The sequence below is a fragment of the Odontesthes bonariensis genome, chromosome 21 (genome assembly GCF_027942865.1).
Source record: "Odontesthes bonariensis isolate fOdoBon6 chromosome 21, fOdoBon6.hap1, whole genome shotgun sequence".
NCBI classification, from domain to species: Eukaryota; Metazoa; Chordata; class Actinopteri; order Atheriniformes; family Atherinopsidae; genus Odontesthes; species Odontesthes bonariensis.
The window spans coordinates 12,279,604-12,295,294 of NC_134526.1; the positions used below are offsets into that span (position 1 = coordinate 12,279,604).

Genomic DNA, 15,691 nt, shown 5'->3' on the forward strand with positions numbered 1-15,691 from the left:
GACCTTGCTGCACTACATTTAGTGTCTTTTGCTAATAGGACGGACTCGTCCCTCACTCTGTTAGCTATCCAAAAAGCATTTCTAACATGCAGTAAACGTAGTGAAAGGATCTATTTTAAGGAAAGACACAATGTTTTTTCTAACCGGAACCAACTTGATTTTCTTACCTAAACAAAATTTGAGCCAAATCTAATCAAACATCAACCAGAAACAAAAGTTTACATAATCCTAAGTGTAAAAACTACTAATTCAAACAGGAGACAAACATGGACTCTTAGTTGATAGTCATTTTTAGAACTCAAACGTCTGCATTGTGCTCCCACCTCCCATGATTTGTACTTGCATATTAAGTGTGTCCATGAACACAACAGAGGAGAAAAAGCCTTTTCCAAAAAAACAAATCGAAAGATTAGTTTTATGCAGTGACGTGAGACAGTGTTGAACAATCGTACTACATGTTAAAGGCTACCGCATAAGTTATTGTCTATGTTTAATATCTGTCTCACCTGGAAGATGGCAAACATGATGCAGCTGAGAGGTCGATTATTAGAGAACTCTGCCACACGAAAGATATTAAGGCCCCACTTGTTCAAGTCGTTCAGCTCCTGCAGACACAGACAATATTAACACACACAGGTACAACACTCATGCAGTTTCCCCCCCATTTTAATGCCAATCTTAACAGGACTTTGCATCAAAATTTGATTATCGACAACTTTCAAAAAACTATTAAACTTTCCTTGATAAGTGGTTGTGGAGAGACAGTTTTTTCTTCAATGCAATACATTTTGCATAGATAAATATTTCCGTCTCGTATTAATATGTTTGTTGTTACATAACATTAAAGTGTTAGGCAGCAGTGTGAAGAGAGGTAGGAAATTCATGTTGTTTGTCTTCAGGAATCTTTTATTACTTATATCTGCTTTGTGGGTTTCTATGCAATAACTAAGATCTCTTGTGCTGTTTTTCCATGCATTTACTCTGGCTAACGCATCCTCGTGTTCAGTCTTCACGCCAAAGCGAGGCATGGTGGAGTTGGATAGGCTGGAACTATGCGTGAGCTTCTTTACACCGCTGATGTGACACATGGGTTTCTCCCTCTCCCTCAAGGTCGGGGACGGAATCTCCACCTCGTTCTGCTTATCTGGACGGATCAAAAGTTTGGGGTCATCCGTTTGATCTGAGGTCTAAAGAGGTAGATTAGACATTCATGGTAGGTTTGCTTTACCTAGAAAGGTAGTGGAGATGTATTCTGATACTTGATTCCCTGAGCGACTCATCTCGGACAAATGGGACAGCTCCCTGTTTAACATCCTCTTGAACTGAGGAAAGGAAACAAACAGAGACAGAGGTGAATCATTTGAAAAGTAGTTCAAATGTAGAAAAATAAGGAGTTACTGATGTATCCAAAAATATAGATATGCAGAGTGGTAAACCTCCAGAATTATTGACATTGCTGTTTGGATTCCATTTGCAGAGAAAAATTCCTATGATTCAAATTTGAGAAGATATATTATCGCCCTCGTCTTCTAAAAGGTGAGAAAATCAATTATGAATCATCCCACCCCCTTTTCTTAGATGAGAACAGACTGTTCAATATCTCAGCTTGGTTTTACTCTCAGTGATGCGTCGCAGTGATGTACCATTTTTACACAAGTTGTTCCTCATGCATCTGCAGTGTTCGTCATAAACCATAACAGTCTGCTGGTCTCAGACACAAATGTGATCAAGTAAATACATTATCCTCGCAGGTGAAAAAAACACTGTTCCTGAATTTTCTCTCAGCTTTTATGTAATGTTTTATTTTCAGAGACGAACATGATTTTGGGAGCTTTAATGGTTTTTCCGTTAGACAAGTCATGAGAGGGCACAATGCGATTCGGACAGACCCCTCAGTCTGTGTCCTACGGACTGATCTTTCACACATAACAATCTCCATGGCAACCAGAGCAGTCACCATAGCAACTGCCTCCTCACAGTCAGTTCCTCAGTGTGATGCGAGAGCTGTGGCTGTTTGGATGACAATCGCAGGGAGTCGGCAAGTGTGTCTGACCTTTTCCAAGGTCAGCCCTCCCCTCCTCTTCCTCCTCGCTACGCTACATCTCTCTGTTGCCCATATGTGCTCCTCCCTCACTCTTAAGGTAAACAAAGCTCTTCATTACTGTCTTTCAACCCAAAATCTTCCTCTGTCTCACGCTGCACTTTGTCTTCCAGACATTTCACATTTTCCATGTTTTGCCACCATCTTTCACTTTTTTCATCACAGCTATCCCATCAGCTCTATGCGGTAGGTTGTCTAACAGCAAACCATGGAAGGGGTTAGGCAGAATCAGCCACCAGAAGCCTGGAAATCTATAGCCCAGTGGCACACTTAGGCTGCAGAATCCCCCCTCCCCGGCTCTCTTGTTCTTTCCTTCCCAAATGCTGTAACGCTGAGTCATAGCTGCCAACCAACACTTCCACAGTGCCAGTCCGAGTGCCAGGACAAACAACTCTCTTTCTCTGACACTTACTAATGAAGCAAACATGCAAACACTGTGCAGACACAACTGTGGGAATACACACTTACACACCTGCATATGTCAGACAACCAGTAAGGGTATATCTTTTCCCAGCAGTTGCTGGTCAACAAACAGCACACGGAAACAAATGTACATAAAAACACACGGAAAATGGAACTTTGCTCTGAGCTGTAGCCTGTTTAACATTATTCAGATGAAAACAAGGTATGGAGATAAAATCCTTTAATCCTAATCTTTGAAATTTTGGAGACCAAAGCAAGTTTTTGTTTTGGTGGCTCAGTGGAAGAATCGGGTGCTAATCTAACATATCAAAGAAAATTTCAGGCATATTTGATACATTCTTCTGGATACAGATGGCAGAATTTAAAAAAAGGGAGAATGAAGGCATTTACTCGGTCCACCGACCATAAGTTTGTCTATTACTGACAATTACACCTGACTGTTTTAAGTTTGCATTGAGGCTTGTCTCAGGGCAACAGGAAAGAGGAAGAGCGATGTAGAATGCAGGTGTAGAACATAGACATTGACTTCATATGACACTGCAACATGCCTACAATAAAGAAAGCTGGATTATTTCACAAAGCCCTATGTCTTGCCTTGTATTTCAAACAAATCAGTGTTTTCTCATAGGACAGAGATGTAGACCAGGTACAGCGGGGTGAATAATCAGACTGATATTATGTTTGTTTGCAGTTCTGCTGAAATGTAGAAACTCTGAGCAGAAGTAATCAATTCTGTTTAAGTTCTCCTTCTGGGTGGATTCACACACCAGTTTCTATTGAACAGTTTCTTACATAACCACTGTCAGACCCAACAAAATGTTTACCACGTGAATAATGAGTCTTGAACACATAATCATGTGTACATAAAGAATCTCAGGTAGCACTTTTAAGATTGTCCCTTATAACCACATTATAACCTCTGTTAAATAAGATAAGACACATAAGAGTTGAGTTAGCTAATGAAAGATTTGTTTAAACATGCACAATCGTAACGTATCAAGCGTCCACAGCATGTATTGAAGATGACCACTGCCAGAAGTTGTTTGCTCTCTAAGCTCTCCTAGCCCTACCTGGTCCCACCAACCGATGAGCCAGGGCCTGGAGCAGGTCTCACAGAACAGGTCCACTAAGGGCGTCCTGCGCTCTGCCGCCGTCCCACCCCCCTCCATAACTCCTCCAGCAGTCGCACCAAGGTCCAGCTCTGCCCCTGCCCTCCCCTGCAGGGGGCTGTAGCTGGAGGAGCGGGGCAGCCTGTAGCCCCCTGGTACAGGCGAGGGGCAGGGGGATGGCACTGGGTCAATGGCCTCCACCACACCCATGTTGAGTGTAACTGGGGGAACTGGGGGTTTGGGCCTTTGGCACAGGCAAGTGGTGCGGTAGTGAAGAGGAGCTTGGGCACTGCGGGTACCCCAGTGGCATGAGGGTGTCGTCAGGGTGTGTGGGGAGAGGCCACAGCCAGCCAAACCTGGACACTCCAGAGTGACGGCTGTCCCAAGAAGGGGCGAAGGAACAAGGGAGGGGGATTGGGGTAGGGGCTGCTGGGGCAGATTGTCCGTGCCTACATGCAGTACTCCAAAGCAGGCCACACCGTCAGTCCTGAGTTAGGCTCCAGCCTCAGTGTGGTCCGCAGATGAGGGTCCCCCTGATGAGCAGACCAGGAGCCCCCCTGGATCTGGCTGCTGTGGAGACTACATCTCATCCCATTTGCTGAGCAGCCTGACCCAAATCTATAGTCACCGCAGGGTAAAAGTGGAGGGGTGCTGAACGCGTGAAGATGGAGGGAAATTGAGAGGGAGCGAGGGGCCGTTTGAAGGACACAGAGAGGAGTTGATGGGAGAGATGAGTGGCAATTTTAGAGATGTAAACAAAACAAAACAAAGGATGTTGCTAGAGCTGAGTTTCTTGACAAACAGTTATAAAAGATTTAGATGACGGAGGTGAGAGATGACTGCAGTATCCAGTGACGAGGGTAAAGGGATCTTGGATGACAACAGGAACATTGGGAAAAGGAGAAGGTGGGGGGGAGGGCAGCTGATAACGCGAGACAAAAACATGGATGGATAGAATAAACGAGGGACAGATAGAAAGAGACAGAGAGGGGTGAAGGCAGGCCTGTAGCAGATGGTCTGACTGAAGAACCACTCCAAAGCTGTGGTCAGGAAAAACAGTCCCCCTCTCCCTGCGTCGCCTGCCCCTCCCCCACGGTACAGATCCAAAGGCCCGGCCCAGTCCTACCGGTGCACCAGCTCGTCTGTGCCGTCTCTCACCGATCTCTGCTACTCGCAGTCAGTGCACAGACACTGATAGCTTTGTAGCCTACTCTTTCTGCCTCAAGTCAATCCATGCCTCAGCTGGCCAAAATGCCAGAGGTCTAATCCTGCTGCTTCAGGCTGCCGTTCCTCCTCCGGTTCTTTGCTTCTTGCGCCATTTCTCTGGATGCTGTAGACAGCCCTCGCAAGCTAATCAGGCAGTGTGGCTGCAGGCGCGTGCGTGCGTGTGTGTGTCTTGCTTGGCTGTTGTCAGAGGCTTAGTGCGCATGTGCGACAAGACAGCATGTACGTCTGTCGAAAATATGTGTGTGAGCGAGGGTGTGAGTAAGAGTGAGAGACTGAGTGGGAATATTCATGTGTGCACCTCCATGTTGGCACAGTGTAGAGGATTTCTGCGGCTCATTTGCAGTAACTGAAAGGCGGTGGAGTCACAGAGGCTCTCTTTACCCCCGGAGACTTTTCATTTCATATTGCACACGCACACCCACACAAAATATGTCATTTTATCCTTCTGTGGTTTCCCCCCCATAGTCCCTTCATTAATAATTGATTATAAACACAAAACACTCCTATCTATCAATAGTGAAGTGCAACACAGAACGAGTTTCGGGTATAAAACAAGCAAGGTGCATGACCCTGTCTCTTTAAGGCAGAACACCGTTAAAGAAAAAATGCCTCTGTTTCATTGGTTTTTGCCTAAACCACATGTCTTGTGGTCAGAGTGACAAGCCAATGACTTAAAGGGAAGGGCAGACCCTGCTGCTGTTCGATAGCAACCAAGGTTACAGCAGAGACATCAGCATCAGGACCCGCCCCCCCCCCCCCCCCTCCCTCTCATGTCCTCCCCACCCACAGACTGTCACATCTTTGCCCTCTCTCACTCTCTCTCTCTCTCTGTGCCCGTTCTCCTAGAAATACAAATGCATTCATCCTTAAGAAGCCCGTCCATGTTCATACATACAAGCATGTAGACATACTCATGCAAAACACAAGTCTTCCAAGATCTAGTTGCTACATGGCTGCGTGCCTTGCAGTCATACAACCACATCAACCATGAAATGTACTACAGTGCACATTAATTATTCATTGATACATCCCTGCAAGACTGAAAATAAACCCAGGAAAGACTTTTTTTTTTTTAATTCAACAAATTGTCCCTCTTTGTAACAGAATAAGCAGCTTGTGCAGCAGATGAGTCATTTGCTTAGCAGTCTTAAGTGAATTTGGTCAAAGTTTCACCTGAAAGGGATTGGGGAAGCCTGGAAAAAACATGTGAAAGTGTTTATAGTTGTTTATCAAGGTGTTTATACCATACCAAGGTGATGCAGACAAGCAGGGAAAGTTTGAATGAGCATGTTTGTGTGTGAACAGCTGCGCACCTTGTTGGAGGCCATTTCACTGACTGAGCGGTGGGTCTGAACGGTCTCCAGCTGGTCCAGACACCAGTCCAGCTCCTCCAAAGTCTCCAGAGCCATCTGCTGGTATGTCTCCTCTGACAAGGACACACAGACAATATGAAAAAGCAGCATTAGAAGTGCACAGAAGTGTCTTGAAAGCTGCTTGATAACCTGATATATGCCTGTCCATCATCTTTATCTATAAGCTAACACTAAACTGTTTAAGAGCTGAAAAGTATCTTTCTTGGCTGTCAGTGAAACAAAGTAAAACCACTAAAAATGTACATTTGCTTGTTGTCTTATTCATTCAGAAACTGATAAAGAACATGCCTATGGTGTATGTATTCGATGAATATGTCCAACTTTTGTTTTTACTTGTTAAAAATATATAAATTCCACTGGTTACATCTTGTTTTCGGCATCTAGACTCAAACAATCAGGCTTTTCAGTTGAAAAATCCAGCTCTGCAACGTAGATTTAAAGATTTATCCTCCAAAGTGTTTGCAGTTACCCTTCTGACAAATAAAAATAGATTAAGCATTTTCTGTTTCAGTGAAAATGAAGCAATTCGCATATGAGAGTTTAACCACCCTCATTTTCCTTTTAATCCATATATTTATCAAAGCTTGAGCATCGTGATTACATTTATAGAGTGAAGATGTATGTTTGATGGATACTGTATCCATCAAACATACATGATAGGTAGGGCAGGCGAACTAACATTAATAGTACACAGTGTTATGTGATGTTCCAAACTTCCGTCTAATTACTGGTGATGTATTTTAGGAGTGTGGGAGCCTTAGTGTGTCATAAAAGGAAACTCCTTGGACAAAGAGTTTTAATTAGCTGACAGCATACCAGAGAGTGTAGCTTGGGGAACGGTGGGTTGGCTTGTCACTGGTGACCTCCTGTGGGCAAACACATCATTACATCAGAGGGAGGACTGCACACTGCTGCCCCCTTCTGGGGCAAAAAAAGTACAGTCAGTGCCACAGTATGAGGCAACAAAAAGGTTTAGTTAAACATTTTTGTATTGATATCAATCATTTTTATGCCCACAAAGCAAATTAACTGTTTGTCTATACCAAAATGTATTTCTAATATTAAATAATACAGCAAAGTGTTCCTTCCTTTCAAAATGCAATCCCTTGAATTCTCTTGTTGCACTTCAGATATTCAAGTATCCAAAAATAGTCAAAAGCAAAGCCTGACTTCCGCCCGCTTTTCAAATAGTTTTTATACTTTTATAATTGTGTGCTGAGAGAGGCTTTTTCTGGGTCCAGCACTGTGTAATTATAGATGCAGATCATTTTGTGCTGCATTGCTTTATATATCATATTGACGTGGAGCTAAAAGCCTGTCAGCTCAAGCTCCTTCTGTCTACTGCATTACAAGGAAGAATAATTTTAGCATTATTGACCATCTCCATAGTCTGGTCAAGGAAACATGTGAGACATGAAGCTTTGTGCATTCAGTTCTCAGTCAGCTTGTTGGAAATATGCCAAATGATGCTTATCACATTTTCCTTGAGCATTGTCTGATACTCATAAACTGGTTAATCGTGGTGGTTAAAATTGTTTCCCCTACGGGAGTGAAGAGATGGAGACATTAGCATACACACACTACAAACTAAGCAGGCAGTCGTGACGAGCACAAGTGGGGGGGAAGGGGTGTTTGACAGCATAATACTGACTTGTTAGTGGGTGTTGTGACATTGGCGAGGATGGTGAAGTTGCTTCTTACAGTTCGTAGGCTGGCCAACACCTGGGGGATGGATGGACAGTGTAGGAGGGAAAGAAGGAGGAGGCAAGAGGGAGGGAGCAGGAAGAGGAGGGGGGACAAGTTCACTGTACTGATTTGCCACCTTTTTAAGCCATTTTCAGAAAATAAGCATGTCAGACAAGCACAAAGGTACATACCTGAGCAAAAGGGGTGACAATCATGTCTTCGGCGTGCCTGCAAAGTCATAGCAACAAATGCAAAGAGTGAGATAAATGTGAGTGGTTTGGGCAGCTGTGGTACTCAGTATGAGTGTTTATATATGGGGCTGTAGTTGTGAGGTGGATGTTTAGAAAGACCTATGAGGATCTAAACAGAGAAATAATCTCGATAAACACTAATGGAAAGGTTTGGGTGGTTTGCTCAAAGAAAGGCCAGTAAGCAGCGCTAATTAACTTAATATCTCTGTCATGGTATCATTAGCATAATGCTTGCATAATTAAAATCATAACCACTGCTGTGTAGATTGGGATAATTTGCAGTTATTACCGTGTGTGAATGGATTGCAGTGTGATGGATTACGGATGATGGCTTACCCCTCACTGTTGATAGAGGAGTTGCGTGACATAGTTTTTGGGGATGTGTCGAAGTCTGAGTCTGAGCGGTACAGGAAGGACTCCCTGCGCTGGCTCTGGGGAAACGAAGGGTGGAGCACCAACCCAGGATTCGCCTGCGAATCCATGGGACTGCGGCCTGGTAAGGGACCATTCTCTGAATCAAAGCTGAAATATTAAAGGAAGGAAACAGGGTTTACATCAGTCGCATTTAATGTAGGTGTTCACGTTGGCGCTGTTCTTATCTCTCAGTCACAATATACAGATGAAAGATGACCCTAGATGCCCAAAGACAAGCAAAGCAGCTTGTAGTATTTTCTAGTTTCTTGGAGAGAAAATTGAAGACCGATGCAACAGCATGAATGTATGCAGTTGTGCCTCTGCGGTAATGTTGGATTGGCAAACTGCCACAGGGCTGCTCTGAGAATTACACTTTATTGACAGTTCATTTTCACAGAGTCATTTTTATGTCAGGAAATTGGGCCACATCAACCAAATTCTCCATGGCCAAAGCTGTCTGGTGGGAGTTAATGAGATCTTTGATTAGAGTTGACTTCTTTCAGACCTCAAGGGTTTAGATCAACTTTTAACCAATTGAGATCTCTCATACCTGTTAAAGGTTCCGCCTGGAGTTTTGACCTCTAGTCATGCTGTGAAGCTCTTTTCTATGATTGAGTCCCCATTTCATTAATCTCATACATATAAGTGAAGATGTCACAATGAACTGGATCACCAGTGGTGTCACACTATTTCATTGATCAACCATTTTGCACTTAATTACATCACTTTAAAAATGGTTTTGCAAATGGATTAGACAGCGCCGCCGCTCCTACACGCAGAACACGCACTGTGCGTGGGGCCCCACGATCCATATGGGCCCCCATTTTGCACAAGGAGACGCATTCTCTGTGAATGCGCAAAGGATGCGCATCGCTGCCGTGAGGTGCGCGTAGAGCACCAAGTCAGCCGGTGGCAGGAGAGAAGAAAAAAAAGAGGAGAGTAATCTGACAGCACACGCATCGCCGCAATGATTGAGAGCACGCAGCATCTGACCAATCGGCCATTTTTATGGAGGTAAAATGTGGCACAGCAGCTGTTATATGATGACCTCATTGATGACTTGTTCCATTGTTGAAAGAGACTGTTAATTTGATTTCTTCCTACTAATAGAGGTTGTAAACCTAAATGGCATGTCGTGATACAGTCATTTTGTAATTGGAGGGGGGGCTCAAAATAAAATTCTGCTTAGGGTCTCAGTTTGGCTAGGGGCGGCCCTGATATTAGAGCTCAGTATTATTTGGTGCATTTTGAAGAGTAACACAGAAGTACACGCTACCTTTAAGCTGATTCATTATTCAGAACTAGACACAAGAAAATGGACACCAGTTGGATATTAACATATTAATTTTAGACATCTACAGTTTTTTTTTTAATCTCTCTCTACTTCTTCTTTCACTGTTTAAGTAAAACACAGCATCACCCTGACACATCAACAAAGTTGAAAGAAATTGACCCGGTCCATTCACCAGCGATCTTTGCCAAGAGTGATAAAACAAGCTTCTCAAGTAACATCTTTTTTCACTACATCTTCACTCTCCAGCATGTCTTGACAAAATCTCTCAGACTTAGATCAAAGAAAGATTGGATTGGAGCACAGAAATTAGGTCAGTGCATCCTATACCAAGAAATTCTTGGACAATACTGAAGTAACAGTTTGTTGAAAGATGTACTCCTTGAAGTATAACACTCTAAAATAGCTTCAAATTACACCATTTAAATTCTAGAATTTAAAGGACAGATAGGCAAACACACTGCAGTGTGGTTGCAGCATCTATTTTTAAGGGAGGATCACTTTTATCTCAATATACCAACCCACTTTTTCTGATATTTTTTAGAATCTATACTGAATTGCCTAATTAGGATGCCCTCCTTTCCCCACAGTGCTTTGTAAATATGTCTTCAGATCAAATTATCATTAATCAAGTTTCCTCAGAAAAGAAAAACACATCAAATTGCCTGCCAAGGGGGACTCTCTGTGAGCTGCAACTGAAAATCCTCATTTTTATTTTTCCTATGAACTCTGAGAGTAATTATCAGACTTCAGCATTTGGAGTTCAGCTCTTACCCAAATCTAATCCATCTGACTAAGGTTAATACACTGTGAGGTTGAAGTGATTAACTATAAAATCTTGTGTAGTGGGTAGCATTACAGTCACATTGCATGAATGTTTATAATTCTCATACCTGAACTGAATAAGGCTGAAGAATCACAAATGCCATTGTCTAATCTTTAATGGAACAAAGGTGGCTTGGTCGTGCCTGCGACACAACTGCACAACTGTACCTGTAAATACAGTGAGATGAACGTCTGCGCTCTTGAATTTCACAGTTTAGCTTCATACGGCGGAACAGAGCTGAGCCCCCGTGTCTGCGTGATTGATCGTCTGGTGACATAGGTGAGGTGAGTGAGGGGGCATGAGGTGGACCCTCAGTGCTCTCCCACAGCTTCAGCTGTCGTGTCAGCTTCTTCTGACTCATTGCTGCCAGCTCTGGGCCTTCTGGAGGTGACCAGCTGAAGAAAACTCCCCCAGCCTCCACTTACAACTGGCTGTCTCTCTCTGTATTACTGCTCCTCTCCCACGCAGTCCGTCTCATCCACTTTTTGCTGCGTACACACGTCTCAGGCAGACACAGCCACAGCACCAGCTGTACGTGCTGCAAACGGTCCCAAATCTAGCAAGATCTAGTAACAAGTCCTGACGCCCCCCCCCCCCCCCCCCTTGCTCTCCCATGTATCTTATGCCAGAAGAAGCGAAGTTCATCAACATGCATATCCTCTTCTGTGATCCTGAGGCTCTGGATGCTAAAACTGCAATTGCCACTGCAGTGTGTTCCCTGGGTTGTCTCCTTAATCCTTGCTTGTGTGGGTTGTTTAAGGTTTCCTCTGTCCCTCAGCGCTGACAGCTTCTTCAGGGAGAGTTTCTGATATTTCAGCACATCCACTCAGGGGGACTCCCGCTGCTGCGTCAGGGACGGGCCTGCCCAAACCAGACCTCTGCCCCCATCTGGTCTCCAGTTTCCTGCAGCTCTCACGTCACAACTCTCAAAACCACGATGCTGCAAAAGCAAACTGTGATAATCCCTGTTAATTAGCCTAACTAGCCAGCCTTTTACCCTCTTGTTAATGTTAGTTTGTCTCACCCCTTGCTTTCCTACCACAATCATGTGCTCACACTATCCTTATCTCACTGCTGACAGTTCCTCTGCAGCAACAGGAAGACTGATCAGTAAGAGAAACAGACCACAGGCACCAGAACAGAGCAGCATGCAGGGCCTGTATAACAAGGATTTGAAGAGAAAATACAAACAACCCAGGAAGAGGAGGAGAAAAACTGGGGGAAAAGTCAGAGGGAAACATGTTGACTCATACCCCTCTGTAAATGTTTACATTTTCCACTAAAGAGTGTGCAAAGTTTGCGCCCAAAACATTTTGTATTTTCCCATCAACAGCCTTGTTCACCAACAGCATTTTGTTTGGCCTTTAGAAATGAGCAGACACAGTTCTACCTTAATATTCTCAAAGAGCAGCAATCAGCCTATGAAATAGCTTTCAAACAGTGGCATTAGGCCAACCACAAGTAATTCAGTGATGGAATCGTAGATATAGATAATAGCTAGCCTAAAGCAGGAACTGTTTTACACATATGTTGTTTCTCAAACAATACATATGCCGGCACGCTACTGTCAAATCAAGATGTAGAACTATGGTGCTGCAGAGTTAATGAAAACTAAGTTGGAGATATTGAACCACTGTACGGGTCAAATTTTCTGGCAGCACAGAAAATGTCTTGAGGGGACATTTATTACTTTCATAACAGCACATATTGATTAATAGTTTTGCAACTACTTGATTAACCATGAGATTACCAAAATGGCATTTTGAAACAACACAGTGAGAAGTTAAGCAATTTCCTTTGAGAACAGAAGAAAAGCTGCAATTTGTCAAATTGTCGTGCAAGAATGATCTCTGTAAAAATTGCAAAGTTCACAGCTTAGCTTTACTCCAGCAATCGATGACACTGGAGAATGATAATGTGTAAACAACACTATTAAAGTTTTGTTTTCATAAACTCTATATTTTTTGCAATTTAACAATCATCACAAAACATTTCCTTCAACAGCATTAGAATATTTTAGAGATATTTTCTTAAATAAAGAGATTGTTTAGAATTACACTTCAGAACAATGTCAGATTCCAGGCCAATGTTTGAGATATGCGGTAAAATTTTAATTATATGTCAGCCAGTTAATGTAAACTTTTACAGCATTATCGACTCTTTATTAAATGTTATTACCCATTCTGACACATCTGAGTGGAAAACTCCACCCAAACACTTTTTTGTTTTTGGTTGCACATCTAACCTTTTCTCAATGTTTGGAATACAGATTGGATTTTATAAACTGTGCTTATGTTTATCAGCAGTGTGTCTGTATACACTCTGCACAAACCAGATGAGAGCACAAATGCGATGTCTTTTGAGAAGTAACTGTTTTTCCCTCAGCATTTTTCTGCAATAGCAGCCAGCAAAAGAAAAAAGACAAAAAAGACACACAAAAAAAACGACTGCATGAATTCCACCTTTCAGCAGGCAGCTTAAAGCATGAGCACAGCAAAGAACACAGTGAAGATAAGATTCCTTGTCAAGCTGTTTCTCCTCTCCTCTTGCCTTCCACATTCAGTAGTTTACCCTTTCTTCTGTGTCTGTCTTTTTTTCCTCCCTTCTCCTCCTGGTAGAAAGAAACTAGCGTTTGCTTATGATGCACTAGGGATGGATGGTGGAACTCATCTTGGAAAGTCACTCATGAAAAAGCCCTACATAGAGCCTGTTTGAACAGTGTCTTTCAAAGACAGACTGTGGAAAAATGTCAAGAATTCTGATTCACTGACAGTTACTATTATAATCTCAGGAGAGCTGATGAAGAGACAATTATTGTATCTCCTAATAAATACAGAGCCCCTGCTCAATAATAGCTGGTGAAACCTCTCAAAGTGACTCATGCACACCCCTTTTTGCACACACATACCCCCACACACGCAGGAAAAAAAGCCACACATACCAGTGTTTCTGATAGGTGCTCACACAGTTAAGCGTTAACTTTTAAAGCGTTCTTTTTAAGTCAATATTACAAAAGGCAAAGTAGATGCATGTGCACACAAACACACACACACAGATACGCACACCACACACGGGGGGTGATTATTGGCTGAGCTGTGGGCAGCCCTCTCGGTTTCATTATGTGAAAGCAGAGTCCCTGGAGTGTATCGCCGCGGACAATGACACGATGATCAGAGGTTTCACAGGGACTGGGATTTGTGCTGATAGGGTGACTCCCTCTCGCAGAAGATAACAAATCCACATCTCTGTAAGGACGAAAAGGAGCACATTAAAGCTCCTGTCTCTCATGTTGCCATGCTAACTTCATCACTGACGCACACCAGAGACAGCCTCATGATAATGGATAATACGAGTCGTTTTGCATGACTGAGAGATGTGGTCGCTGACTTGGAAAATGCAAAGCTCATATATCACATGTGCAGTAACCCTGTAACATCATGTTGAATTGTTTTTTGCATGAGCAATCAGGTAGCACAGGTATTACTCAGTTTGATTATTAGATTACCACCGAGCATTTTCTCACACAGTCCTCGTATGCAGAATAAGCTGGGAAATTGGACGTTGCTGCAGCATCGCTTCATTTAGTCTCCACTCTGCACACATTTCTGCAACAAAAGACGGAGCCAGATTTCATGTCATTAATACAGCAGGCTTCAAAGAGCTTTTTGAGCCCTGAGTCAATACAGCGATTAGTTTAATTAAACCATTAAGTCTATATGAGAGTGTAGGGGAGATTTATATACATCCCCTCCACTGACCCTCTCTTGCCATTGATTATTCATTAACAACCATCATGAGGAAGCCCCTGGCTGGGGGCAGGCTGCTGCCAGATCAGCGTTTTCCCAGCAGTCTGTTGGTGTCAGCCCTTCTTTCTCTCCACCACACTGTGCACTGCTGGTAATCAGGTCCCTGTAAGGGGATGAGCCAACCTTCATTCATTTAAGCTACTCTGAAATAAAATGAACCCTCACTTCCACCGCACCTTTTTTTCTTCTTCATCCCTCTTAGTTCACTAAGTTAACGATTAACCTGCCCGGGTCCATTTCGATCTTTCCCCATGACACAGAAGCACACACACACACACACACACACACACAATCCATACTCTAAGCCTCAGTGGAGAGTGACAGTTATTTGCTGCCCCCGCTTCCTACTCTGCCAACCAAGCACAGATGCTTATTTCCACGTGCAATTTCAGCCCCCACCCACCCATGAGCTGTGCCTCACCCAAGCATTTAGCACCTGGCTGATTGCTACCAGTGTGGGGGTGGCAGTGAGGGCAGTTGAAGGGAAGAGGAGGGAGGACTTGCAAATTGGGAAAGTGTGCTACTTTTATAGGCTGCCCATATAATCACATCTGTACTCTGTTGCTGTCGTTGATTCATCTGCACATCTATCGAGGACATTAGGGGGTTTTATTGTGAGGCAATCTCATGCTTTTAGGGCAGCATGCCAATAACTGACACATCTCAAATGACATGTCCAGAGCAGACTTGCCATCACCGCTTCCCTCAGCTTGCCCTTTGTGCTTCTTAGGCAAACACAAGGAAAAGAGGCCCGCTCATGCCTGCTAACATTTTAATGTCGACATTTACAGTACGATGCACAAGAAGCAGAAGCTTTGAGGGGAAATGTTGGCGCCACGCCATATTAGAAAAGAGAGGGTATCTAACCATTAGTGTCACAGATACTAGATGAACATGTTAAGTTGACATACAACAAGAGAAGAAAAAAAGGCAGAAGAGCATGAGTAAACAGTTGGACAGAGCTGTGGGAAGAATGATAATGAGGTGAGAGCTAAATGGTCAGCAGATACTCTTTACAATTTAAAAAAATTACAGGAACAGATTTATCTCTAACCACAACTTCTGTTATAAGAAGAAATGTATTTTAATTGTAACCACGACAGGTTATAATAATCATGAATTCAAGCATCGTGACTTATTTTGACTTGGTGAATGCTTCGTTAAACTCATCAAATTATGTGACT

General features: G+C 43.2%; 1 protein-coding gene across 2 annotated transcripts in view; it reads right to left on the reverse strand.

Moving 5' to 3' along the window:
• Nucleotides 1–15,691, reverse strand: part of pde4a (phosphodiesterase 4A, cAMP-specific) — a 38,805-nt gene that overhangs the window by 6,024 nt on the left and 17,090 nt on the right. The window contains exons 1-9 of one of the 2 annotated variants that reach the window (XM_075454745.1): nucleotides 10,869–11,269; nucleotides 8,507–8,692; nucleotides 8,111–8,147; nucleotides 7,885–7,955; nucleotides 7,050–7,099; nucleotides 6,174–6,286; nucleotides 1,229–1,322; nucleotides 981–1,144; nucleotides 507–605 (exon numbers count right to left, since the gene is read on the reverse strand). In XM_075454745.1, the coding sequence (XP_075310860.1) occupies nucleotides 507–605; nucleotides 981–1,144; nucleotides 1,229–1,322; nucleotides 6,174–6,286; nucleotides 7,050–7,099; nucleotides 7,885–7,955; nucleotides 8,111–8,147; nucleotides 8,507–8,692; nucleotides 10,869–11,062 (1,008 nt within the window). In that variant the 5' untranslated portion in view covers nucleotides 11,063–11,269. Of the gene's footprint in view, nucleotides 1–506; nucleotides 606–980; nucleotides 1,145–1,228; nucleotides 1,323–6,173; nucleotides 6,287–7,049; nucleotides 7,100–7,884; nucleotides 7,956–8,110; nucleotides 8,148–8,506; nucleotides 8,693–10,868; nucleotides 11,270–15,691 lie in introns of those variants that run through there. The other variant, XM_075454744.1, reaches the window with a different exon arrangement.